The following is a 27850-nucleotide window of genomic DNA, read 5'->3' as shown; positions in this document are numbered from 1 at the left end:
TACTCAGCAGAATGTGTCATCTGCTGCAGCCCTGAAAGCTCAGTAACTCTGAGATACTGAACTCTGGACCAGAGTACATGGAAACAAACAAACAGGCACTGGTTTCCCAAAGTAGTGGTAAATGCTCCATCCCTGGCAGTGTTCAAGGCCAGGCTAGACAGAGCCTTGGGCGACATGGTCTAGTGTGAGGTGTCCCTGCCCATGGCAGGGGGTTTGGAACTGGGTGATCTTAAGGTCCTTTCCAACCCAAACCATTCTATGACTCTGAAGTTCTGGGGAGACCTTATACCAGTTTTCCAGTACCTAAAGGGGACTACAAGAAAGCTGGAGAGGGACTTTTTACAAGGGCATGTAGTGCCAGGACAAGGGGGATGGCTTTAAACTGACAGAAGGTAGGTTTGCCTTTTCTGAAGCTATTTTAAGAGTAAAAACACCCAAAAGAAGTTGCTTTTCAGCTCTTGAAGGGAACAATTCAATTAACAATTTAGTGATGCTTCAGCCATGCTATAGGATATCCCCTATAGAGACTGAAACTATGATGAGCACCAAACAAATCTATTTTGTTTTTCCTTACTGTTCTACACACAGAGTATCTAAATCCTTTTGTTAAAAGCAAGACATCACAGAGCAGAGACATTTCTGGTTTCTGCCCTCTCTCAAGCACTTCAATTACCTTTCTAAATCAATGCCCATTGCTAGAAAAAACCCTACACCTCTTACATTCATGCCAAATCATCAGAATTTATTTCACAAAGAAAACGGGTATTTTGCTAACTCAAAATAGTGCCTCTTCTAATTAGGAAAGCATGGATGAGGAAGAAAAGTTAATCCATTATTCCTCAGAATATATTCCCTTGTAAGACAAGCTTCCTCCCTCCCCTCCCTTTCCAAAGCAACATACATTCAAGAGGAAAAAACTGAAATTAGCAGGGGAAATCTATATGCAGTTCCTAAAGGACTATTTTAAAGTCACTGTTTGCAACACAGACTCTCAATCCAGCTGTGCTCCATCTTTACAGCACTGAAGTTTTCCTCTGGGAGCATTAGTTTGGCAATGACATCTGAAAAAAAGGTACTCTGAGGTCACTCTAATTGGAGCATTTTCATTTATAGCCTTTTTAAAGCAGACATCAAGCCATTTCTGAATTTTAAGTGAGGAGTTGCTCCATAGAAAGCTGTTTTCGTTACCTATAGCTAATTTAGTTCTAAGTGAACTCAGTAGCATAGTTCAAATATCCCCCAACACATGTACTGGCTGCAGCACCCTGTAATGCTGGCTCCAGACTGCACCAGCTGATGATGCCAACTCCTTACTCAAAAAGAAGACCTTACTTGTCAGCAGTTACTATTGATTTATTCAGTCTGTGTCTCATTTAACAAATTAATTTTAGTTTAGAAATACGGCCAAATGCCTTTTATTCTTTAGTCTTTACTATAATAGCTATAATGTAGTCATATTACAGTATGTGCAATTACTATGTTACTAGGACACTGATAACAAGCACCACTGTACATAAAAAGCCATTCTAGAGCTTACAGATCGAAAGTAAGCAATTAGAAATACTTTTGAGCCATGCTCTTGCACCCCTGACAGTATTAGAAGCAGGATTCCCAATCTCCAGTAAAAACATTTCCTGTAATTCAAGTTACATTTTACTGGTTACATATTTTTCACAGATGCATAAAAAATGCTGAGCAGTGTTTACTAGATTGTATAGTAACTGCTTTTGTGGCAGTGAGAGATTCCCTAGATCCACATCCAGGAGACATTTATGACCATGGCTGCACTGCCCCTTTCCTCAGGGCTATGTGTCAGCTACTGGGGCTGGTTCTGCAGCATCCCAGGAGCTGTGGAGGGTTAAACTGGTTTCATAGTACAGTACTGGGGAGAAAGTGTCAAATAGCAGATAATTTACCTTCAACACAGTAGTATTTCATTAGTTCTAGATGCTCTCTTCCCTGCGGGCATCAGCCTACACTGAACACTTGAGAACTCCCTCACACTTTCTCTTCCTACGCTCACTTCTTTGCTAGCGTTTTACGTTTTTCTCTGCCTGTGTCAGCAGCTTGCGGACCAGCTCCTGGAGGCTCTGCAAAGAAAACCAGGATGCAGTTCAGCACGTTGAATGGTGTAGTTAGTATACATAACTTTATTGCTGAGTTGAAAGTTGTTCAGAGAGGAGGTAGGGATTTCAACTGGCTAATGGTAAAAAATCACAATTTAAGGTGGAAAATATGGGATGACGATGGGAGATCACTTCCAACTCTACTGTGCTTGAGCAGTTGAAGAGACCTGCAGTTGTGAAGAGAAGTGAAAATGTCACACCAATAGCAGCTCTAAAATAGGCTGGGAAGGGAGGAGAAGGTGGTCCAGAGAACTGAACAACGATGACAAAATGAAGCATCTCAACATTCTCAACAGAGAAAATGATCAGCTTGCAGCTGAAAGCTGCAGCAGGCAGAGCAGCAGTACAGCTCATCTGCAGTAGCTGCTCTGTATCTTTGCCATTTAACAGTTTTATCAAGGTGGGACACCAGAAAAATACTCAAAAAATACCACTGAGTAAGATCCAGGACACCGAGCTCTATAAAATAAACATTAGAAAATGCATTTATACAAATGATTTGAGAGCTCAACAGGGGTCCATTTATAAAATGGAGATAATTCTACAAAGCTTCTTGCCTTTCAGCATCATTGTGACGAACAGCTACATGAAGAACAGAGCTGCTGATTACCAGGTAACATGCAGACACTAGTGCTGTGACTTTAAAGTTTTGTTGAGCTTTCCCAACATGCAGAACTACACCTCTTCTTCCACACTTTGGACAATTATGCCAAATTCTAGTTCACATTTGTTTTAAGAATATAAAACTAAATCAACTTGAATGTATTTCCTGATATATCAATTTCAACAGTCTTAGGTGACCACCTCCAAGGAATTAAAATATCCATTTAACACCTGTCAGACCTTCCTATGGGCTGACTTAAAGATACTTCTTTTGAGTATCTTTACATAAATTACATATGTCAAAATACATGTATTAATGTATTCTTCCAGTTAATACTTCTCTCTCCGTTAAGACTTTCCTAGATAGCATGTAACTGAACATTAAATAATCTTCAGTGCTTTCATACCCCTAAATGACCCCCCCAAGACAAGTGATTTCAGTGAACTTTAGCCCGTTCTTCAAGTACTTTGCACTGGCCCCAGTTCCACTGAAACCACCAACTCCTTCCCTTTTCACCTGCTATCAACACCCACCAGTGACAGCCTACACAGCGAGAATTTAATCCCCCAGGAACTATTAGTCTCAGGTAAAAAGCCAGTTTGGGAAACTTTCTCCTTGCTCCTCTCATCAGCCCAATCTTGTTCACCTACAGAAAACAAAGGGAATATTCTCTTGATTTTGCAAGCTTTGTATGATTAGTTGTTAGAGATACGCTGGCAAGTAATACTTAGCACTGGAACTGAGCCTCATGTAAAGTGCTGATAATCACCAGTTTGCTCAACTGCAGATCACCGTCCTACTTTTGTAATACTCCACTTTAAAAAGCAGATGCATCCATCTCTTGTCACTGATACAGCAGGGAAGTGCAGCTTTCAGGATGCTAAGTCAGGTACTCTCAATATTCTGCTGTAAGACAAATTAAGCAAGTCCTCAGTGTACAGAGAGCTATATTAATCTTTCATGGTAGTTTTTCTTTATTACCAGTACTGAAAATGTCATGAACATAAAAGCAGAAAAAGTCTGATTAACTGCAACTGTTTTTCCCTCAGTCTTTCCCTCTCCCTCCCTCCCAAGTTCTCTGCGGACAGAGACCAAAATGTATATGGTGTGAGAATGTAAATCACGTCATGCGTTTAAAATGGATTTTAATGTGTGTATAGCAATTACCGTTCATGAATGTTACACAGTCCCTGCAATTACATCCTTTGTAAGGTAAGTCTTCACTTCTAATGACTGCAATCGTTCCTTACTCCTTGATCTCACTCCTCCATTCTGTTTTGCATTAGAAGATTCAGCAAAGATTTCAGGAATTCAAGCAGTAAACCTTAGAGAGTCTTCTACAGAGTTCCAGAAATAAATGGTGGCAACGTGTATATATTGCAATTTTATTTCATTCGCTCAAACAAAATGTTAGCATGTAAGAAATTTAAAACGACACAATATGATAAAAATAGCAGAGAATGAACTGAGGAACTAAAAAGAAGGTAAACCTAAATGTATGAAAAGTCAACATTCATTAGTGATCATCTTCAGTCTTTGATTGACACTTGGTGCTCGTTAACTTTCGAAAACAATGAACTGGAAACCATTATGACTATCGGAAGAGATTTCAGCACCAGCACTAAGATTTTTACATTCAGTTGGTTTGCAGTTGACTTGGTAGCCACTTGTCTATAGTGCAGGTTTATCACAGGTCAGATCACAGTGTTGAGGAAAGCAACGCCTTCCTGGCATTAGAAAGGATCCCTTAAACTGCCCTCAGCTTAAGACATCCAGTGTACAAAAGCACAGAACCACCACAATATGGTTTTTAAAGAACTCAGCAGTAAGCAAAATAACCTCAGCTTCTGCAGTTCATTTTCAATACTGAAATCTCTGGAAACGGTGCAACTGTCGGTAGGACAGGAAATGTCTACAGTAATCTTTAATTCAATCCAATTTCCTGGAAAGAACCAATTCGGCGGTTTGGGATTACAGAAAGTGTGTATGTAGAAGCAGCACGAAAGACAATATCTGTTCCTTTTTCTTTTAAACAGAAATCATGTTAATTGTAGACCAAGGCACAAAACGTTTAGTGCATAAGCCAGTTCCTTGCACAATCTAGTAGTTCAGCCTTTAGTTTTGGACCACTTTATACCCATTCACACTACTCCGCTATGCTATTCCTGAACTCTCCTAGAAACAAATCAAACATGATTTCTGACAACGGTAAACACCCTCAATGCTCAAAAAGTCCGTGTAAAACAAAAACTTACATCAACAAAGATGAAAATGCCTCCTCTTGTTTTGAGAAAAATAGTACTTGGCAAGCTTACTACAGAGTTGGTTTTTAATGCCTTCAATAAATGCATGCAGAAAAATGTTTTTGTCTATTTCCACTGTAGTCTTCTCTTAGAATTTGAACCTTCAGAAACAGGAAATGTTTGAATTGGAGAAAAATTTCTCATCAAAGCCTTTCCAAAGCTGTAAGTGCTGTTTTGCTTTGGTGTTCAGCACTTAAGACAGTATGTCACTGAAAGCATTTGTCTTATGAATGGAGCTGCATATAACTTTTAAGCTGAAACATTAATCTCCAAAAGTTGCAAATAAACTTCTCTTTGGGACCAGCACAGACCCCAAAGCAAACATGGCACTGTTACGGCTCAGAAAAACTGACAGTACAAAGGAAAAAGGGAAGATTTTGATCCATGTTCTTTGTCTGAAGCACTACAGATCCAATTCATGGACTTTCTATTCCACTGAATTGTACCACATTAGAGAAATTCAAAAACTAAAGTTTACAAGCATAAAGTCTGAAAACCCTGGGAAACGGGAAGGTATCATCTCCCCTAACAATGATTCTCAAATTGCTGATTGAAACCAATGGCATACAGGTGCTATTTGTTTCAGAGGCTGGGCTGTGTGGACCTGTGGGGTCTTCTATTGGTTTTGATTTTTTTGGAAGGAGGGTGGCAGATAAATGAGGAGGAGAAGGGGACATTTGCTGTGACCTGATGCTCTGTCGTTCTAAGGTAACTAACTGCTGCCCTGTTTCATTAAACAGCCAAACAAGGATTCTCAGAAAAGAGTGAAGCAGAGGGTCATGGTAAAAAGGTAAAGGACAACGCACTTACACAGGGGCATCCTCAGTAAAGTCAGATGCTTACACATTTGTTCTCTCACCGAGAAATGAGTTCGGTTCACACGGGAGTTTAAGAACCATTATGGAAGTATTACTGAATTTCAAATAGAAAACTGAAAAAGATACAAAAGGATTAAGTACCTGGTTCCATTAACATGGTTACTGATAAAAGTAGTGTTTTCCCTCATTATTACACATGCATGTAAGATGAAGAAAAAGTGTAGAAAGTAATAAAAATGTGTCACCTTCCCCCTCCCTCATCCCACATCTTTCTGGGCATAAATTAAGCCTTACAAATGAAAAGGCTACTCTGTGACATGCAATTTTTCTTTTAATTAAAAAGCTGGCTGTGTTGTGTTACATTACAAAAATGTCCACATGCATAAATCTAAAAAAAGCCCCAAAATCTACCGTAAATCTACAACATACTAATGATTTACATTTGACTGCTGATTCGCATTATGTCGAAGTCTTAGATTTGGTAAAGCATCGTAACAATGTAGGAAGGCATCTACATCTTTAAACTCTGGACTGTATTTGCTTTTTTTCATTTTCCTATAAAATTGCATGAAGGCTAACTAGAGAGGCTTCCTATCATAAAATTCCCAAATCTTGATATGTCATCACTGTCTAGGTCATTCACTTACAAATATTGCCCTTTAAAAGCACACGTTTCTAATTGTTCCATGTTTCGTGAACTGAACTTCTACACATCTGATCTTGTAAATTATGCATGGAAGTATCAGATATGATAGGAAGACAAACCTGAGATACATTTGAAGTACAACAGTATAACTTGCTAACTCCTTCATTAACAAAGAAAACCTCTCTGAAAAGCCTTCCCACGCTTTTCCCTGTTTTTTTGTCTTAACAACAAATTCTGAAACATGTGCAATTTTATCTTGACATGAGTAGACTTCAAAAGCACTGTGATCTTGTCTGACAGGTGTAGGAATTTCTGCATAATCATTACAGTAACGTTAAGAGTCTTTTCCACCCTGCTGTAAAGGTCAGAAAAAAGCTGCAAACTAGGAGGGGAATAGCGTATCACCCGAGTGATGCGTCTGAAGCTTTCAGAATAGGTTGTTTTCTCCCTCCTTCCAAGTGTCTGTTTGTCTGTCTCCGTTTTCTTCTAACAGCTCACAAAACGTAGTCAGTTTTATACCAAGTTAAAGAGTCACATCGGCTTAGTACTAGTCTTTCTATGCAGTATTCGACTTGCTGAGTTCCTGCCTGATAGCTAAAGAAAGAGAAACAGAGAGAGAAGTTAACACATCAAATATTCAAAGTTAAAACAGAAAGCCAGGATACACAACTGACCTCTTAAAGAAAGCTCACCCCTCTCCAACAGTCTTATAATGTGAATAACCTATACGTAAGATAGCTTCATGTGGCTTCAGACATCTGGTATTTTACCAGCAGTGGTATCAGTTTAATATCCCTTTTTCTCTTCCGTACTTTTAGCACTTTCCATAAAGGAACAAAAAATGCTCACCAAGGCAGTAAGTCACACACAGAGTTTTATTTCCTTCACTGGTGGACCTTTTAAGGTTATACTTTCTCAGTGATATCCCTCAACTACAGAGGACTACTTAGGAAAATACATTCTGTTAAATTAAAAATGAAAATAGTGAGAATTCTCTTCTTTGACTCTTCTGTTACAGACCAAAGAAAACTGAAAGCTGGAAGCACAATCCTAGTCTGAGTATCACCAGTTTTGAAATAGGCACCTCAGCAGCTCTGGATTATTTAAAACTAACCCACCTACCACCACATGATACTAAAGATAACTGCAAATCACTCAAATACAGCATCCCTCCAACTGCTTTTAAAAGAAACTACTTGGTGTCAATGTTCTATTCAAACACAATATGCAGGAGAGAAAACACGGAAACAAAGTCAGTCAGAACTGGGCTGGCACAAATTAAAGTAGGCCACCAGAGTAAGCACAGAGCTACTTTTACCAATACATTCTTTTCAGGCTAGAAACACATTACACTGACGTTGTTGTATCCCTGTAGTTAATTACTCTAAGACTGAACAGCAGCAGTAAACAGACTGATACCTACCATCAATGAGCTCTTCCTTTAATTTCGTTAACTCCTTCCTCATTTCATCTAAAATGTCCTACGGTGTCAGAACATAAATAGATCAGTTTTGCAACACAAACAGCCCAGTTTTGCCACCTGTCATTTTCAGCAGAGAGAAATCTGAAATTCTTCCAACCTTTAATCCTTCTGAAATGCATAACGCACCCTTTAGCTTCCAAGTTAATCCCCAAAACCTAAAGCATCCCTAGAACAGTCTTACTGCTGGTACAGTGAAGAAAAAACTTTCTGGAGAAGTTCTATAAACTGATTCCTTTACAACTTACGAAAGAAGAAGGGACATACTGAGGTTAGACTTTCACACTAACCTAAGTGCTAAATAAAAGTAGGAAAAATAATACTTGCCACATCCCTTTAAAATGAAAGCTAGAACTGCTTCTGAGGGCTTGTTGTTTGTTGGTTTGCTTGTTTGTTTGGGTAGAGAGAGGATAAGGTAAGATTTTGCAGGCAAACCAGTTTCCCAGTTCTAGCTATAGTATCAACAGCATAGTATCAGCACACTTGTGCTTGATATTGCAAAAGCAGGAATCAGCATCTGTAAGAAGGTGATGGGGCTGTGTAAGCCACCATCCCACAGTTACAGCTCCTAACAATACTGAAACATGTCTGGGGACAAATAATGACTAATAATTACTAAATCATTATTTAAGTCTGGAACTAGTTAGCAAAACAGTTAAAAAGTGGTATTAGACAGCTACAAGTTCTTATACCCAAGTTTTCTATTCAATTATATACGTACCTGCTTCAATCTGTCATAATCTAGACCTTCTGTCTGTACTCCATTGGCACTGGGTTGTCCCGCTGGTGTAGATTTTGGTCTGCAGTACAAAAACACATCCTTGAATTACTTGCCACTCTTTATTACAGGAGACATAGGACTTCCTCATCAAACTTGCTAACATGTGTTCACCAAAACCATAGTAAAGAGTCAGAATAAAAACAAATGTTGGGAGTGGGAGGGTGGGAAAATCAAGCAGACCCAAAATACCACACAGAGTAGAAAGCAACAACCAAGAATATTTTCCACACACTGGAACTAATACCATAAGAGTTATTAGTTCAAAACAAGAACTTTTCAAGTGGCAGACAGATTTCACTGACAGTGGTTTCTGATTTTTTCATAATGGGCATGAAAAGCTGAATGCCTTCAAATGTCAAATACTTTCCCTTCTCCCTTTTCAGCTGCTTACTCATTTCAAAAGAGGTCCTCTCAAAGAAACACTCCCACTAATGACTACATGTTGATGCTGGAACTGTATGAATGCTGTGGAATCATCCTGGCACATTTTCAACATTTGACAGAACAGGGCTGAGCAACCTTATCTAACTCTCTTCCCACCTGAACTATTCCAGTAGCTTTCTAAAGCTACTGAAAGCAAATATTGTAACAGCAAACTTGATTTATAAGATAATACTTGAGAAGTTGTAGTGTTTTGGACTATGTCACATTCAATGTTTGCTTACATAAAACTCTCTTAAGACATCAAAAACATGCTTACCAAGATAAACTTGTATTTTTAACACACATTCCAGAAGAAGCAGGTTTCCTGCCTTCTCACTTCTCTTTTCTGATGTCCTCTGTTTATACACAGCATAACTCAGACTCATGTACTTACTACACTTCCACAGGGCCTTGCATACCTACAGCTATTAGCAGAGACAGAACCTAGATGCTAACAGTAGAAATGGTTCTCCAAAGCAGGGATGGGTGGGTGGATGGATGGATAGATGGATGGATGGAGTGGGACAAAGGGAGGAGTGCTCTGCTGTTCTTAATTGCTTTTTACATCTTGGTTAACGTTCTCTCTCCACTGCCCTGTAAAATGTTAAATCAAAAAGCTGTTGATAAAAATGCTGACTGCTCACGCCAGGAGGTTTCCCCAGTGTTTAGAATTATCACACTATGATAACATTAAGGAAGGGAAATGTATTAGTAGGCTAAACTAGGTCCTATTTTCTTGTCCTTGTATGTGACATCACTGAACAAAAAAGCCTGTGTCTCACTTCAAAATTCTAACAACGGAGGAATTCATTAAACAGTGTATTTTTCTGGATTTGTTGCCTGAAAGTATAACCTTATTTATTACAATGGAAGGTGGCCAGGAACAAAAAAAGACAGACCAGCAGGAAAAGCACAGTTCCGTGCTTTCAAATATACAGTATGAAACGATCTACTTTCAGAATAAAGCAGAATGTGTGAGGGACACAAGCAGTATACCCATTGCTTTAGTATTTCCATTTATGTATTTTAATTTAGCTAACAGAGAAAAACTGGGTTCTCAGAAAAAAAGGAATAGTGAACCTATATATATAGAGAGAGGCTTGTTTTTACAAAATCACTACTTTCAGCTTTCATGCATCTTCTCGTACAATACAGCAGTTCATCCATGAAGAAATTGTCTATTACACTTTCTTCAGTACCAGGTAAATGAGCCTCATACTGGATTGTCTGGATGACTTTTAGGACTGCAAATGCAACTCCCAACAGAAAAGGGCATCCACACCAAAATGTCATTTTGCTACTAAAGAACCTTCTCAGGTTTGTGCTTTCCATCAGATACTTTTACATCTTATAGGTTTCCAGTGTGAAAAATGCTAAGAAACAACATGGGACACAAGGGTTGCCGATTTGCCTCCCCCTAACCTATAACAACATATGCCTGTGTCACTGAAGAGCCTGTCACATTCAAAAGATTCATTAAAACCTTCATAGCTACCAAGTAATCCTGGTGACAGGACATTTTAAATTGGTACACCCGAGCCCATTCATCTTTTCAAAAGGCAGTAACTCCAGTGTAGGTGGTAGAAACCTCTTGACGATCTTTTTAATGCTTCACGATTATTTCTGTGCTCTTGAGTCAGTTATGTCAAGCCTAGTGGCACCCACTTAGGAAAAAACTGTAGTTAACCACACAAAACAGTCAGCAAAAGGGATTGTATTAACTATCCCTTTGCTGCTGGACTTTGCATCAAAGCAGAGAGATGCAGGAACATCCTGTGTTGTTCTACCAGCTCAGCTCTTCACTTGGGATCAAAATACTCAATTGCTACAACTGTTTAGATGTAAGCTCCAAGAGAGAAATCATTAACATTATTATTGCTTGAAACACACCAAAGTGAAATACACAATCTACTGAGGAAGGCAGAAGGTGAAAGGTTCAGTAACTTGGATAGCGGAAGAAATCAGAAAATAGAATTCACCTCACATCCACCAGAAACTTTACAGTGTGTGCTAATGCTATGAAGACAAACCACAGTTTAGGATCTGTTACAAAACTCTTTAGATATCATCAGAGCTTAGTTCATTATGAAAGAATTCCTTGCTCAAAAAACTTCATCGAGATGAGAGCTTTGGCAATTGCTGCTTCATCATGTGTCTGATATTGAAAGTGTTACTTGCAGTTTACCCCTCAAACTGAACACTGACTGACTCCAAGCAGAACAGCGTGAGTTCTTCCAGTTCTCCATATATAGTTTCTGATCATTTCCATTGACTATCGCTTCACTCCCATACACGATGATATTACAGCATCTACCCAACATGACCAAAAAAAGAATCAGTGAACTCCCAAATGCAACCCCTGGCAACTGAAAAAGGGCACCTACTACCTGCCTTAATGGAAGAACCCAAACAAGAACATACTGGACTATTTTAATAAAATTACTTATGACTTTAATATTTTAATGAGATGACTTTAAAGAAAAGGTCTCCACAGACAGAGTGCTTAAATGTTTCTTTTGCTTCACGTCTTTAGAATAAAAAGACAGCGCTACCAATCATACACTTATATATTCCTGCTACCTGTTAAAAATCTCAACTGGAAAGTCTCTTCATAAACTCTATGACTCAGTCTTAAGAACTCATTGCATTTTCGCTTTCTAAAATGCATGACATTCTTCATTCAAATGTGAAAGACCATCATTTGTAAACTAGATAATTTCTAATCTCAGGCAAATGTAGCTGTCACCTCCAAGAATTATCCTTTTTCCTTCTTCAATTTGCTCAGAAGAAAGATCAATGGTGAATGTAGTTGCCATTATGGAAAACATTAACTATTGAAATTTAGTGAGTAAAACACCCCAACCATTCGATGCTAAGATGGCTAAAGAGCTCTCCCGTGTGGTTTTTCATAGCATTGCCTAACAGGACAGTAAGGCAACCTCCACAGTCCAGAAAACACCTTTTATCAATCATGCAAGATAAGATTTTTATTCATGCCAACATGCAGAATACACCACCCAAGATAAGTAGCTAAAGGGGAACTTTTCATACAAAAGATTAAGTAGTCACCACAATGAGTGCGTTCATGGAAAACAAAGCTGGAATTTGACTCAGTAATTCCGAGGGGCTCCAACACATTTACCTGTGTGAAGATCTTAAAACCTGAGGGCTTTTAAGACTGCCACTACAGACAGTGAAACAGAGATCCGCAGCTTAAAATACACATAATGTTAATTCTAACTTGTGAATATATTCCCAGCAGAAACACTGATTTCTCTTTTCAATTATTTTGGTTTTCCTTTCCCATGTTTATCTTTACTTAATTTGTGAAAAGCAGATGTGAAAACCCACCTGGAAATATATTTGCTATTCCTGTGAATGGTTCACTGAATCCTGGCATATCCAACAGGAATATGCATTTTTGCAGGTGGTAACTGCCAGAAAACCAGTAGCTACTATAAATCCATAGCTAGTTCCTAATCCATCTCAATTTGCCTTTGACATCATCTGCTTTTAACCAGTCCAAAAATGGGCTCAACTGGACAAACAAAATGTGATGAGGGACCTGGTGGTGCATGTGGTGATTACCAATCCATGTAGAAAAAGTCCAACCCTGAACTGGTCAAAATGGTTATTACAAAGTCCCAAATCCCAACAGGATGATACCTGTTTAATGAATCATAGAACCTGTTTTCAGAAGCAAGCAGATTTTTCCACGGAGATTCCCGTCTACGAAGGGGAGAAACACTACCTTAACAAGCTATAATAGGTCTTAATTTTGTTCAGTACTAGCACCTTAAATGCCATGGAGTTTCACTAGTTGTGTTCCAAGAATGTTTCAGGAAATACTAAAAGCACATTGCTTAAGTCTTTTCAAAGTCTGCTACAAGAAAAAGGCCTGATTTTAAACATGACACTAACTTACAATAGTCAGAACATTCATTCTGAATAACAACTCCTTCATTATCTACCTGTTTGGAAGCTCTGAAGAAAAAATTTTGCTTATTCACCAGTTTCTGAGGTAGGCTTTGTTTAATCCCTGTAAATGACTCACATACTCTGTAGAGGTCAGAAGCAGGTTCTGGAGCCTTACCAGGCAAAAGATATCCCCTTTTGGGGAAGAAGGTATTACAGTGTTTCAAACAGCTGCACCCTTTGATTAACTCACTGAAACAAAGCCACTTAAACAAGCTGCTGGCTGAGATAAACTTGGTAACTGTGGAAAATTAACTAAAATGCAAGGATATTCAAGAGAAACTTCCACTAATACATTTTATTCCTTGGTCTATGAAACATTCTTTATCCTGGCAGAGCAAACTGTCAACACTAACTAGAAAACTGTACCTGCAGTTGTAGAATACATGCTATGGCACCTTCCTGTATGTTATGACAGCACTGGAAAATAATACTGATATTTGATAAACATGGAATTCTTATTTTGGAAGTACTTTTATTAGAGTATACACCCAGTGAGGCTCTCATCAAGCTGAATTCTATCAATATTTTCCATTGAATGACTGAAGACGAAAGTTTAATGGAGAGATTGTCTCAATACATCAAGAGAAGTCTCAAAACTCCTCTGTACTCCTTTTCTCTTCTAGGTCAGAAAACATGTTTAAACAGACCATAGTAACCTCTGAATTTCACCAGCTGAAACAAGATCAATGAAATGGGATGCATAAAAGAGTTGTAAGAAGACTCCAGCTGTAGGGACAGGCAGAATAAAGACTTAAGGGCACCCAAAACTCCCCCAAAGAGTCTGATACGGAGAGCTGCCCTACTTACGAATCCCTTCACTTTCCTTACTTCACTTGGTTATCCATAGGGTATCTATAGCCAAAAGGCCAGGTCAGCAACTGTCTTAAACACTGTGAAATCTAAAATGCTCTTTAGAATTCCTTACACAAATTATTTCTGCAACAAGTACCCCTCGATGCCATGTATCAAGACCCTGATCTCCTTGAGAAAAAGAGACCTTGGTTAAAGGAGTTAGATCTAGTGGGGGTGTGGTGAAGAATACAGGGAGAAGTCAGGCCCAAAAGTAAAGCAATGTTTTGTTACACTGACAGTATAGCAGGGTGTACATCACTACCGATGTCACCTGCAAAGCAAGCAACCAGAATCAAGGCTGGAGACATTTTAAGCTCCTTGATTTAATTTGAAAGACAGACAAGGATACTGGTATAGGCTGAGAGTGTTTAGTGTGTTATAGAACTGAAGACCTCGATGGCAACCTCAACCACAAGTAATGCCACTTAGAGAACAATTGATTTTTCTTCTATAGTCACCAAATCTTGCATATCTGTTTCCAACAGGCCTGAATTTTAGGGAGAATTCAAGTAACTTCAAACACAGCATTCTCAATTTTAATGTGTTTTCTTGATTTCTCAAGAACTTCAGGTAACTTTGCCAGGTTATCAGAAGTCAGAATCCTTTAACCTCTCTACACAGAATGTGTAAGAACTCTAAAATGGACCGTAAAACTTCTTAATGTAAATGGCAATTAAATACACCTCAAAAAACAATTCAGAAAAAGCTATGGCAGCCATTTCACTCTTGCCTTACTGAAATGCCTACCAAAACACCCAGTGCCTACCAAAGTTCCAGCTGACAAGTTACCAAAGACTGGTTAATGCACTGAGGGATGTATAATATTTCTACTCTTCTTTGGGATGGACTCCTTTGGATTGGTATGAGACAGCTACTGAAAACTGTCACAGGATCAAATCTTACCAAGATGGCTTAAATATCTAGATAACCATTCTATGACTAGCACAGAAATAAAAAGGAGATACACTACTGAACATACAAATCACAGCACTGAATTTGGTGACTTTTGGTGAATTACAGACTTTAAAATTTAAAGAAACAGAAAGAATTAAACATTGCTGTAGGCAAACACACATCTCAATTGAAGATATACGCCAGCAATTGTTAAGAAATCTTTTTGGGTTTTACTTTGGACTTTACTGTCAAATGCAACTCTTCATTCCTAATTAAAACTGACAAAAGCAGTTTCACAGCAGTAATTTTAACCCCATACATTTTGCTTTTCATACTATTAAAGCAATTTTCACTATTTTAGTCCAGTAGCTTTGGCAGCATGAGCAACAACAACAAGCATAAGGAGAAGACAGCTGGCACAAAAGGGAGTACCTGGAGATAACAGGCGACTTGCTTCCATTCACTGTATTTGTCCTTTCCCAAGGCTTTCTTGTTAGTTCTGGAAAACATAGTGACAAGATTAAAAATGGTCCTTTTCTATTTGCTGTGCAACTTATGTGAGGAAAGTTCAAGTACCTGGCATCTTAAGTCAGACTTTGTGGGGTTTTGTTTTGGTTTTGGGTTTTGTTGCATTTTGTTGCATTTTACATTGCATTAGTTCTTTCATATTAAGCTACCACCTGTTGTATATATCTTATTTTTAGTCATTCTACCATTTATGTTGTGATGGCATCTTGAAGTCTTGCTTTTTTCTAGACATTGTAAATACCATTTGATTCTCAATCCAACTGGGAGCATGTCTGCCTGTGCTTTATGCATCCGACTGCTTCAGTCGTGAAACATGGAATTCTGGAACTATAAGCAAATAGTCAACTTCAAATACTGGGGGAGGGTACTGACAGAAAAAGAAAGGCTTGAGTGTCACCTGAGTCCTTGTAACACAAGTGTTTACAGTATGAACACATATGCATGATGACAACACAGCCTGGCCAACTATAGAATTGGAGAGATACAAGCTTTCCCTACTGACTGCAGCAGAAGTGTTGGCTACACACTTCCAAACTGCCGCAAGCATACCTCAGCACAGGAATCATGATTAAAGAATTTCTATTCCATGCACTTACATTCATTTAGAAAGGGCACCTGCATGTGAGGGAATCTTTACTTAAGTAGCTGAAGAGACCACTCTTTCTGTCTGACTCTGATAGTCTTGTGCGTCTGCCTCGACGGAAACAAGCTACTGTCCCAACTTGTGTCCTGCAATGACTGAAACAACTTGCTTTCACATTCACTACCAACTGCTTTGTGTGCACCAGACCCATAGTTTCAACACATGAGGACCCTATACCAAGTGCAGTGTTCCAGTGGATGTTCTTTTTATCTGTCATTTTATGAAGTACTTCTGAACCAGGACCAGCTCTACAGCAAAATACCAGGCTATAATCATAGGAGAGGAGGCAGAGTCAAAAATTCAGCAGAGCTGACTGAGATTTGTCCTTAGGTTTTAACATTATAGAATCACACAGCTGACAAACCTGTGGTACTTACCAGGTGTGCTTGTTGAAGAAACCTTAGAAGTTGAAGACTCTGATTCTTCCTGATTAAAAGGGAGGAGAAAGGGAGAAAGGAGAGGGGAGGAAGAGAAAAAAAAAAACCACTTTTGACTCAACAGATTAATCTCAACTGTTTCCATATTTAACTTTTTATATTTAAATGGTTCTGTTCAGTTTTATGTAGAAAATGCACACGCACTAGGCACTTCACAAAATAGTGCTTATGTAAAAAGATGTATGGTAAAGTATAAATAAACTCATGTACACCATCAGAATCTCTCTCATAATCTAGTATTGAATAATGTGAAGTAGGTAGAATTTCTCAACTCACAGTTTTATCTTCTTTCTGCTCTGGTTCTGTTGATCCCTTTTCAGCAATTCTTCTCCTATAAGCAGAGACAAAAAGTTACCAAGGTCATCTTGGCTTTAAGACGGAAGAATGTTGTTTAGTGTAATTAAAGACATACAGCTTGATAGCTAGGATAACAAAATCAGTGTTTAGAAAAAGCACTTTCACAATACTTTCAAAGGCAAAGCGCTCCTGCCAAAGTGACTGTGCAAGTCTGTATCCCCTCCCCATCTGCTAAACAAAGACTTACACAGAAGAAAAGTATTCGATTACACTCAAGTAAAAATGGCTATTCATAAAACATTATCAACTTCACAAAGCAACCACACGAGCAAGCCAAGTTTGATCTTTAGCCAGCTGCAAAGAGGCACTCAAAATCCTACCTCTTACAATGACTAAGCAGCTGGAGCACAGCAGAAACAGCTCCTTACCTCCTGGCCAGCAGGGCACTCATTTCTTCCATCAACCCACTGCCTCCCAAGGGAAGTGGTCCATTTCCACGGCCACTATCTGTTTTAGATGAAGCACAGCCTCCTCCTCCTCCACTTGAACTGGAGGAGTCTTCACCCTTCATAATACACAAAATAACAGCAGATGTGCAAATAAAAGGATAGCTGACTTAATGAAAGAAGCAAAGTTCACATACAGGAAAGAAACAACTGTATAAAGAATGTGATGGGCTGGTAGTACATCCTGTAATACTTTTTTAGTAATGAAGCAAGCCTACCCCGAAAGTGTTAATACTGTTACTCATCTTGAACGAAAATTACAAACAGCTCAGGAAGACAGGACTTAAGAGGCAAGAACTGGAGAAAGAAACAAGAGCTGTATTTACCCGTGAGACTTTCCTAAGTTTGGCTCCAGCGAGTGCAGCTGCTAGTCCAGTTAAAGGGCGATTTTCTTCGGACACGAATCCCACTGAAAATCCAGAGGCAGGAAGAGGGGGAGCAGGAGGTGGAAGGGGAACAGAAGGAGCTTGGCTAGGAAGTGGAGGAGGTGGTGGCGGCGGTGGCGGAGGCCCCGAAGGTGGAAGTGGAGGTGGTGGTGGTGGGCCAGGAGGAGGTGGGGCTGCTACTGAAGACTGAGCTGGGCCAGGGGGCAAAGGTGGTGGGGGAGGAGGTGCAGGTGGTCCTTGGACAACACCTAGTATCAAAGAGAAAACACGTAGACTGTATTAAGGATTTAGAAAATAAAGGTCTTATTTCTATTGAAATACTGGTTCTTTTGCTCAGTGTATGAGACTGTATGTATACTGGTAAGGGTCCTTTTTATAAGCAAGGAAACACTGCAAGTTTCAGCAGGAGAGAAGTATTCCTATTAAACGCACTGAAAAGATGACAGTTATGCTATGAGAGAACAGACAGCTTCAGAGACATTTACATACAAAACCCCTCCAGTAAGGTTCTGTGCTGCAACCAAGAAGAATCTTACATTGGGAAACAGGCAAAGCTTTTTATAAAGAGTCAAGTAAGGCACGAGCATCGTACTGCGTAGGAACAATCTGTGTGTTCAAATGGTGCTACCACAGAGTGACTTCTGATTCTACTAACAGGCATTTAACACTCCACCCAAACATCTGAACCCTGGAACAGTTTAAGTTCCAACATGTTCTAAGCTATATAAAAATCTTTCCTATAAAGAACATTCCAGGAATAAAGTTTAATAATTTAATAGAAATGCTAATTAGTGAGTTAGAAGACTGACATGTTTTAAGCTGATGGGAACAAGTTCTTCTATTATTTATCTCTGATTCCTTTGATACTTTAAATTTGCATTGATATGCAATACAAAAATGTGTTTTGAAGAAACACTATTGTGATGATCCCTGTGTTATTATTATAGGAACAGTTTAAGAAATTGTGACTAAGAAAACAGCCCCACACATCCTCCCCCTGCCTCGCCCAAACTGCCATGAGCTACTAAAAATGCTGAGCAACTACCTTAAGCCATGTCTACAGGCAGAAATTTCACACACAAGTCTTCCTGGTTTCCTACCCTGATGACCATTGTGTAAATTTAAAAGCCCTTTACGCTCTCTTGGTGTCAACTCAGCATCCAAGTGCTGACTGACTCTTTTATTCCATACTACACGTTGAGGCCATTCACCCAATTTCTACTCCATCTCAGAGTAGCTCACACCTTCATTTAAGACAAGAGGGTATAAACAGGATCTACTCTGCATGGCTCATGTGGGATGAAGCCATTGTCTGCTCATCTCCCAGGAGCTTCTCTGTCCACGCCTTTAGCTGAGCTACTGCAGACCTATGTATAAAGACCTAAATCTATTAATATAAAAGCAGTGTTCAGGTTAACAAAGACATTTACATCCATGTAAAACACATTTCTGTCATATTGGTAGAGTGTCCATTAAGACTGTCACCTTCAGCTATGCTGGTAGAATACTACAGGAGACCTGGTTTTTATATATATATATATATATATATATACACACATGCATAAAGCCATGTATCAGAATATGACCACTATCCAGAAAGAAATTCTGTTGGTGTCACATACTACTTCCTAAATTTGAAACTACCTGGAGTATCAAAGTGGTTTAGATTACTCTTCACTTAAGGCCATTCACGTTTCCAAAGCTGCACATTCGCTCTTCCATGCTGGCTGCCATCAGGAAATGAATGATGATTGTTATTAGCCTGTTAACACCATGTTCCAAATAAACCAACAGTGCAAGATTTACCAAGCAAGTATCTGACAAGCTCTGTTCTTGTGGAGTGCTTCAAGAAACCAGCATTTTACTCATGACAGGCCACAAAACGCCGGCTCTTTTCCACAGAGCCTTAAAGTGTCCCTTACCCCATCTTCCAACTGGTATTTCATTGTGGTATTAAGATCACTGCAACTTTGGAGCCATTGTATTAATTCTTCGAGGCAGTTACAGGCTTTGATACCAACTGGTTTCGACTGCATTCCTGATTAGTGCATTAGTAGCAATAACAGAAAGCCTTACCCTGCTGGGTCGTAGGTTCAATCGGCTGAGAGGCTGCCTGCAAGACTGGCTCAGAAGCAGAGGAGTCTCCCAGCACAGAGTTTAGAGAGTTCTCAACAGAGGCAGGGGTAGCTGCAGAGGGAGAAGGGAGAACACTAGGCTTGGATGAGGGAGTCGAGGCATTCGGGGAGTTGGGAGAAGGAGAAGCTTGAGGTCCAGAGAGTGACAGAGGCGGAAAGGAAGGCAGTGGGGGGGGAGGAGGCGGCGGAGGCGGCGTTGGACCTGAGGTAGAAGGTGAAGGAACCGGATAAGCCAGGTTTTCAGGAAGCCCGTTAGGAGCCGTGGGAGACGTGGACACTTGGGTCACTGGATTAGAAGCCGACACTGGGAGGACGGGTCTCGGACCAGTAGCTTTGCCTGGTGGACTGCTTATCATTACTGGAGGAGATGGGGGAAGTGGGGCAAAACTGGGTGCGGACCAGGCAACAGGCTTTGTATTTGGAGGCAAAGTCGCCATGGCATTGACAGGTGAAGGGGGCCGAGAACTTTTGTTCAGTGGACGAGGAACCGTAGCATAATGGGGGAGAACAGGGTGGAAAGCTGAGCCTAAAGATGTAGCAAAACGTGATGCAGAGTGCCTTAGAGGCGGTGTAGGGGGAGTGGAAGTCGGTGGTGCAGAAGTCACTACAGCGTACTCCGGTGTGGCCTCTGACATTGGTGCTGAGACTGCTTTTGCATAAGATGGAGGAGGTGCTGAAGGAGGCTGGCAACTGGAGTATTCAGGAAGTGGAGTGCTATACGGGGAGTTGTCGAAAGATGGAGCTGGACAGAAGATGGAAAGCAGCAGCAAAGGCAGGATAAAAAAAGGAGAAAGAGAAAAAGGGAGCTAATGAAGCAACAAAACCAGCATTCAAACAAAATGTATAAACGTAGACTACAGTTAGTATCAGAGGATTAGGCACAAGTGAAAATACTGTTAGGAAAGTTTCACATATTATCAACAGCTGCTTGTAAGTTTTACCAACTATTTTTGTGCCAACATTTGAATTTACAAGCATGTTCTAGAATAAGATTTCTCAAATCCCATCTGTGAGATGGATTAGGCATAGGGTTGATTAATGAGTCTTTTATCAGCTTTTATCTTCTTGTTTGGTTGCAAACTGCAAGCAAGTGTAGTGATCTTAACATCTGTTACAACTCCACTAACAAAACTCATACCATAGGCAGCAAGTATCATCTTTCTCTTCCCCAGAAAAAGCTCCATTGCAAACTTGAAAGTACTGGGAATAAAAATACCAATAAAATCCTCTGCTTTAAAGTGACAGCTCTCACATAGTGTTCCTTGATTCCTACTAGGAGCTGAGTTATGTAGATTGAGTTTGTTACTAAAGAACAACCGAATGCTTGACTAATGTTCCATTATATTACCAAAATGCGAAGGCTTTCAGCTATCACTTGATACATTTCCACAGGCAGTGTATTATCTTATCTACAAGCAGATACAATACACTTCACTGAAGTGTTACTACAACGCTGAATTAAACAAGACTTCATTCTGAAATGCATTTCTTGCACTATTACTTCGCCTTATATAGTTACATACCTTCTACATTAATACATTCAACCCGATATGTTTAAGGAGGGTTTCCCCCGGCTCCCCCCCCGATTATGTAATGAGAATACATCTTGTTGAATAGAGCAAACAATGACATGGTATTTAGCAACTCATCATATTTTAACCTATGTTGGAGGCACCCAATGTGATTCAAGCACTTCAAGCGATCAAACTATGGCAATGGAGGAAGCAAGTAGCGCAAATAATTTTATTTCAGAGTTAATGGAAAATTATGACAGGAAAGCCAAAGCTCTTGGACTTCTTGCCATAGAAAAAGGAAGCAATTTCAGCAAACAGAAGCCTGAAATACTGACTGTTGTTACACAGTTGTACTCACTGCCCTTTGTTGCTTCTCTCCCAACTCCATCACCCAAACACATAAAGAGTAATCTGGTACTCAAATACACTTTGTTTTGAAAGTCTTACCAGCATTTGAAATTCTTCTCTCTCTTTCCCATTCCAACTGTTCCCTTTCCAACTGTTCTTGCCGTTCTCTTTCTTGCCTTTCCCGTTCAAGTCGTTCAAGTCTCTCTCGATCCTGCCTCTCCTTCTCTTGTCTCTCCCTTTCTAGGCGCTCTTGCCGTTCCCTTTCTTGCCGTTCTCTCTCCAGCTGCTCCTGTTCTAGGCGCTCTCTTTCAAGTCTTTCCCTTTCAAGCCTCTCTCTCTCCAGCCTCTCCCGTTCCATTCGTTCACGATCCAGCCTCTCCCGTTCCAGCTCCTTCTGCCTCTGTTGCTCTTGCAACTGTCTACAATCGTGGAAAAAAGGGAAAAAGACTAAGCTGCAAAGCGAAAATCAGTATCAAGCAACTGTTAAGAGGACAAGAGATAAACTAATAAACAGTCTTTGCACCAGCAAGAACACACGCACAGCATTTGTACCTACATAAAACTCTTAATTCCACATGTCATTTTTCTGAGCTGGATAATAGCTTTATTATGTCTACAGTAACAAAATCATATATCCAATTTCCTCTTAACTAATTTAACATTGAGAGACAGCTTTCAAGAGATAAGAATAGAAAGCTGCTGTTGCTCATTTACTAACTGATACAATCTTCCCACTTTGGGATGTGGAGTTATATTTGTTCTTTGCACAGTATTTTATACTGTGAAGCAGTGAATAAAAGTACAGTGAAACAGCAGTAATACAAATACTTCTTAGAAAAAACCAGCCCCAAACAAAGTTTTTCAGATAGTAAGCTAGTATTTATCAAAATTTTTTAGAAGCATCAAAATGCACACATCTGTCTCCACTTGCATAATACTACACGCACATACAACTTAACCAGCATCAAGGCAAGAAGACCCTGAAGGCAGGGGAAAACTGGACATGGTCAGAAAAAGATCCTGGGTGCAGCAGCCAAGGAAGCCTGCAGGGAGCTGGCAGGGTTTCCAGCTCATGGGAGTCTTTGCAAAGGAAAGCAGATAGTGGGAAGATGTGGAGAAGAGGAAAACAAGTAAAAGCAAGGCAGAGGAGACAAAGAACTTCCTATAGGTAAGAAGAAATTGTGCACAATTTGTTGCCAAAGCCACTAGCTCGGCTGAAAGGACGGACTTTCCTGCAAAAACTTCCCTTTGGAACAGGTTGCCCAGAGAAGCTGTGGCTGCCCCATCCCTGGCAGAGTTCAAGGCCAGGTTGGATGGGGCTTGGAGCAACCTGCTCTAGTGGAAGGTGTCCCTGCCCATGGCCAGGGGGTTGGAACTGGGTAAGCTTTAAGGTCTCTTCCAACCCAAACCACGATTCTATGAAAATACAGTGGGAAAAGCTGTAAACAACCCTCTAGTGTCTTTTCCTCACTTGTTTTATATTTTGTTCAGGTTGTTTGAAGGGTGTAAATTAAGTTTAAAAGATACATGTATCTAGTAAGCTAAAATAACAGCTTTTTGATTTCCAAAGCTTTTTCATCTCCTGGGAGAGCTTATTATCGAAACAAGAATTAGGCACATTCTCTTCCAAGCTGTGGCCAGTATGTTCTTGTCAGTGCATATCACTGAAAATGCTGTTAGTTTTTATCCTCTGAGTTGTTCTTTTCCAAAAAGAACCCAATAAGCTTAAAACAAAAAGCTTGTATATTAAGCATGGCAGGAAAAAATGGCTGCAAGCTTTAAGATGAAAACTGAAGATAGCTTCTCAACAAATACAAAGTACAGCCAGCTTTTAAGTATAAAGCAAAAAGGAGACCTAAATTTTAACACCATGAACTACTAGGTATGTGTTTTGTATAGACTGCCACTGGGCAATCTGATTTGGAAAGGTCATCAGTAATTCTATACTATATGCTTAGAGCCATATAAAACTGAAGTCTAAAACTGAAGGGGACTGCAGCTATTTCACTCTTATTCATGCCCAGAAAATACTGGCAGAACAGGAAACCCCATCCCATGCACTGTTAAATACTGAAGTCCATTCTCTTTCAGACCAATGTTTTTCTTTCATAAACAATGTTGGAATTTCAAAATCACTGTAAGAAATTAAGTTCCAGTTATGTACAGCAAAAGTACTTTTCCTTTACTGAATTCGTTACCCAACATCTTAAGAAGCACCAAAATAGCTCTGCTGTAGTACCACTTCTTCCCTCAGCTCCTGCTCTCCCATATAATAAAGCTGTAACATCAGTCACTAAGAAATTAGGGTTGACATTCAGCTTGTTAAATTCTCGATTTTTTGCCTCAGAAGTCCACTAAGAAGTCTGGTAACTGACTGACACAAATTTGGAACCAGTAGAGGATTGCTATAAGTATCAAGACAATACAGTATAAGCCACAGAAATTTAAGCTCCAAAAGATATGGTAGAAGTGTTTTTGGCATTACATTTTTGCTTGCTCTGTATTTTGCTTGCTCTGTAAAACTAACTAACTAAATAAATAAATAGTTTTTACTATGTGCTCTTTTCCCCTTGGATAAAATCTATTATTAGAGGAAAGCAGCGTTTCCATCCTGGCTAACTTCAGCTTGGTCATCTTTGGCTCTTTTTTTGTAAAGAGGAGGTGGAAGTATGTATGTTTGTAGCTAAATGGCTATTCAGAGCAGGAGTCAATATTTACAGACTCCAAAGCAGCTTTATTTTGCTCACTCATTTTTGTTTATTTTCCAGAAATTAGTATATTCTACTTAGAAATGTACACACTGTTAAACCTAAAAATAAATGTAGATATGGCATTTGAGGTCATAAACATTCTATGTCATATTTAGTTTATAAAACTAGAAGGTATCAATCTGCAAAGTTTAACAACACATGAAGCAGATGCCAGGTATTTAAAGTTTCCTTTCCTTAAATTCTTCACCTCTTTAGAGAAATAGAAACTCGATATAGGTCACTTCTCACATAAGACGAGCATCACCAAGGCAGTTCCAGAATAAGCCAAACCAAGAGCTGTGCCATTTTGTATTTTCATAAGCAATGTGGAAAAGAAACAGCAAGGTGCTCTTGAATAAGCTCCTTAATATTAGGTTATTTAGGACAGCAAGGATGACGGGCTGATTATGAAGAACTACTGATGTATCGCTAATTCCAAGTGACTGGGCAACAAAATTAGCAAATAAAACTCAACTGAGATATTAACTGATGCAGGGAAGAGAGGGAGAATCTGCTGAATTCATATATAAAATGTTGGACTTTGAGTCGACTGCTGACTCAGGAGAGAGATACTAGTGTTAAAACAGGCAGCTCTATGACCACATCCATTCATCAACATTTTCTGTTCAAAAACATAAACCAGATGCTACACGTTAGGAAAGGATTACAGAGCAGTACAGAAGATACCATCATCTGCTTCATGAACCCCACATCTCTGTTCCCACCTCAGAAGGGGAAAAAGGCAGAACTGAACATGTTCAAAGAGCAGCAACACTGTGATCAAACGTACCAAACGGTTTCCATTTAAAATAACTAAAGAAGCTGGAATCCTGGATTCTGGAAAAGACAACTGGAGGTCTATAAAATCCTGAGCAATGAGGGCATTGTAATACAACAGTTGGGAGGGAAGATTTGATGCAACTAGTAAGAGCAAAGCTGAAAAGAAGAGAGCATCTCTGCACATCAGGCAGATAAACTACGGAAATCCTTGCAAAAGCAATTCAAAGAGAAAAAGCCCACATGGAAAAAAACTAAAACAACAAAAAACAAGCCACAGGAGGTCATTTAGGAAATAGAAACTGCATCATGCACAAGAAGTAGTTGAACCAAAAATAGCCATGAGATGGAAGAGTACCAGAGGGAAGTATTCACGATGTTTGCCCTGGCTGAGAAGGGTTTCACTTAAAGCTTTTCTAACTATGGAGAAAGGTAAGCACACATGTGTGTGTAGGTATGTACTATATACGGGAAAGGTGGGGATGTGAGTCTCCATAGGGCATGTAATTACATGCAATTTTGATTTAGGCATGCATTTTATGCAATTACAGCATAATTGCAGATGCAGGTTTGGATTGACTAGTTATCTCAGTATGTTTTAATACATTCCTGAAGCTTACCTGGGTGTTTTCTCCTCTTCAGAGAGCTATGAAGACACACAGTGCCCACATATCATAGCAAAATGTACCTAAGTGGTTTAAGGCTTTAAGCTTGAGCTAAGTAAAACATTTCAGTCAGCAACCCATGCCATCAAACTGCACTGGCTGTCTACTAAGATATAGATAAGAGGCAGTGAGATAATCACAGTCATCTACACAGGACCTGAATGAGAAGTTCTCATTATTAAATAAATCGTGGGTGACCCCTCAGTGTTTAACATTTTATTTTTGTAAAACAATCCTCATCTTCAGTTTCTTCAGGAAATAAAGCAATGAAAACAGAATTTGAAATGTACAAGTAAAAGCTATGAACAAAACAAGCACTTTGCTTATGATACAAAAGCTCTACCAAGAGAGGGCAGCAAAATACCTTGCAAACATTTCTTACATAAAATTCCCATGCAGTAAAACGTAAGATGAAATACATCACTGTTGAGAATAATTTTAAGTTTAGTCTCATTATGTATTGCTGAAGCATACATATAATATGTATTGAAAAGCAAATCAAACAAAACCCACCGCTACCCCCAAACCAAACCCATACCTCACAACCCACTACATTTTAGAAGTCTTTTTAACAATTTTCATAAACCTTTCAAATAGAAAAAACCACAAGTGGCACAGGGCAAAAGATCAGTATGTCAGTAATGCAATCAAGTTGCTTTCACACAACTTAATGAGCAAGGCTGAATTTCATTAAGCTGGAGATCTTTCTTAGTTTATAAGTGTTAAAGCCGTAGCTTAAAAGATTAAGAACTCATTTTGCTTATTAAAGAAAAGAGAGAACAAATTTGTTTGCATTAAATCCCCCCCCCCCCCCCCGGGGTTTGTTTAGTTAGCACTAGATAATGTGGTTTTAAAGTTTTGTCAGAGATCTCAATTATATTATGCAAAAGCATTAGTAGATTACGAAGAGTCGCTACACAACAATTAAAGCATTTCTGAAATGTCAGGACTTTGCTAGTTCTAAAGCATGGGAATGTTCAAGAACATCATGAAAGCAATACATGAAAATCCTTCAGCCTTATAAAGCATGGTATAGCTACTAGGACAACATTCGAAAAAGCTAAAAAGGTACTACAAATGCCTCAGAAAGCCATCTTGTAACAAACTGCTCATGATGCTAAGGCAAAGGGATTCTAATTATTTTAATTACTAGAATCTAAGAGCTAATTTACACTGAATAGCTGAGATTGCTATAAAACTATACAGCACAATCATATACAAGGTTCTGTTACATATGGGTTTAGATTCAAATAGCCAACTTCAGAATTTCAGAACAGCTGCTAGCTTTATCACATATCCTATTCATGAAACTTCCTTTCTGGCTTTTCATTAGTTTCATGCCAAAAGCAACTTTGGAAACTTCCCTGTGGGGTGTTTGGGCAGGAGAGGCTCTTGAAAATTTTTATTTATGGATTGATTGGTGGTGATGTTTTTAAATAAACTTACTTTGACATCACAACAGCTTTTACAATTATTTTTCCTCTTGCCCTTACACTTTTATCCAGTTAAGGAGGTATGAGGAGGCATTGTCAGAGGATGAAGAAAGAATCATATTTAGAACAGTAACTTGTGACTTTTAACTCTATCACCTTTAATCCTGCAGTTCTCTGGTCAGCCAAGAATCAGGAACATGACTACATTCTTGAAATAACAAGGAGAAAAATGCAGTGAGCAGAGTTACATACACACCGTTGTATCCCTGCTGAAAAAAACCCCAACCCTATATCCCACGATGGTGAAAGTGTTTAGGATTTCTCCTACACCCTGACTGCAAAACAGAACTGCAGTTAATTTTCACAGGTACACACAAAGCCTTCCTAGTTTGTTCTGAATCAGATCATAAAAGGAAATAAGAAGCGTTCCTTTCTTTCCTCTTGATGTTACATGAAATAAGCTGATACCACATGTACACGAAGGTATTATGCCTTTGGCAGGTCACATCACTACAATTTAACAACT

The 27850-nt window shown here is 39.3% G+C and overlaps 1 protein-coding gene across 1 annotated transcript in view; it reads right to left on the bottom strand.

The window, feature by feature from the left end:
- Positions 1-6954: 6954 nt before the first annotated feature.
- ENAH (ENAH actin regulator) overlaps positions 6955-27850 on the bottom strand; it is a 91914-nt gene continuing 71018 nt past the window's right edge. Inside the window, exons 6-16 of the mRNA XM_080616054.1 lie at positions 21799-22118; positions 19779-20579; positions 17643-17950; positions 17239-17375; positions 16790-16844; positions 16454-16502; positions 15338-15404; positions 12848-12910; positions 8699-8777; positions 7921-7978; positions 6955-7091 (exon numbers count right to left, since the gene is read on the bottom strand). Of these exons, the coding sequence (XP_080472180.1) occupies positions 7054-7091; positions 7921-7978; positions 8699-8777; positions 12848-12910; positions 15338-15404; positions 16454-16502; positions 16790-16844; positions 17239-17375; positions 17643-17950; positions 19779-20579; positions 21799-22118 (1975 nt within the window). The 3' untranslated portion in view covers positions 6955-7053. The remainder of the gene's footprint in view (positions 7092-7920; positions 7979-8698; positions 8778-12847; positions 12911-15337; positions 15405-16453; positions 16503-16789; positions 16845-17238; positions 17376-17642; positions 17951-19778; positions 20580-21798; positions 22119-27850) is intronic.

This window comes from Psittacula echo (assembly GCF_963264785.1).
Source record: "Psittacula echo genome assembly, chromosome: 4".
NCBI lineage: Eukaryota > Metazoa > Chordata > Aves > Psittaciformes > Psittacidae > Psittacula > Psittacula echo.
Note: the sequence above shows the minus strand (reverse complement) of the source record. Positions and strands in the feature narration are given on the sequence as shown.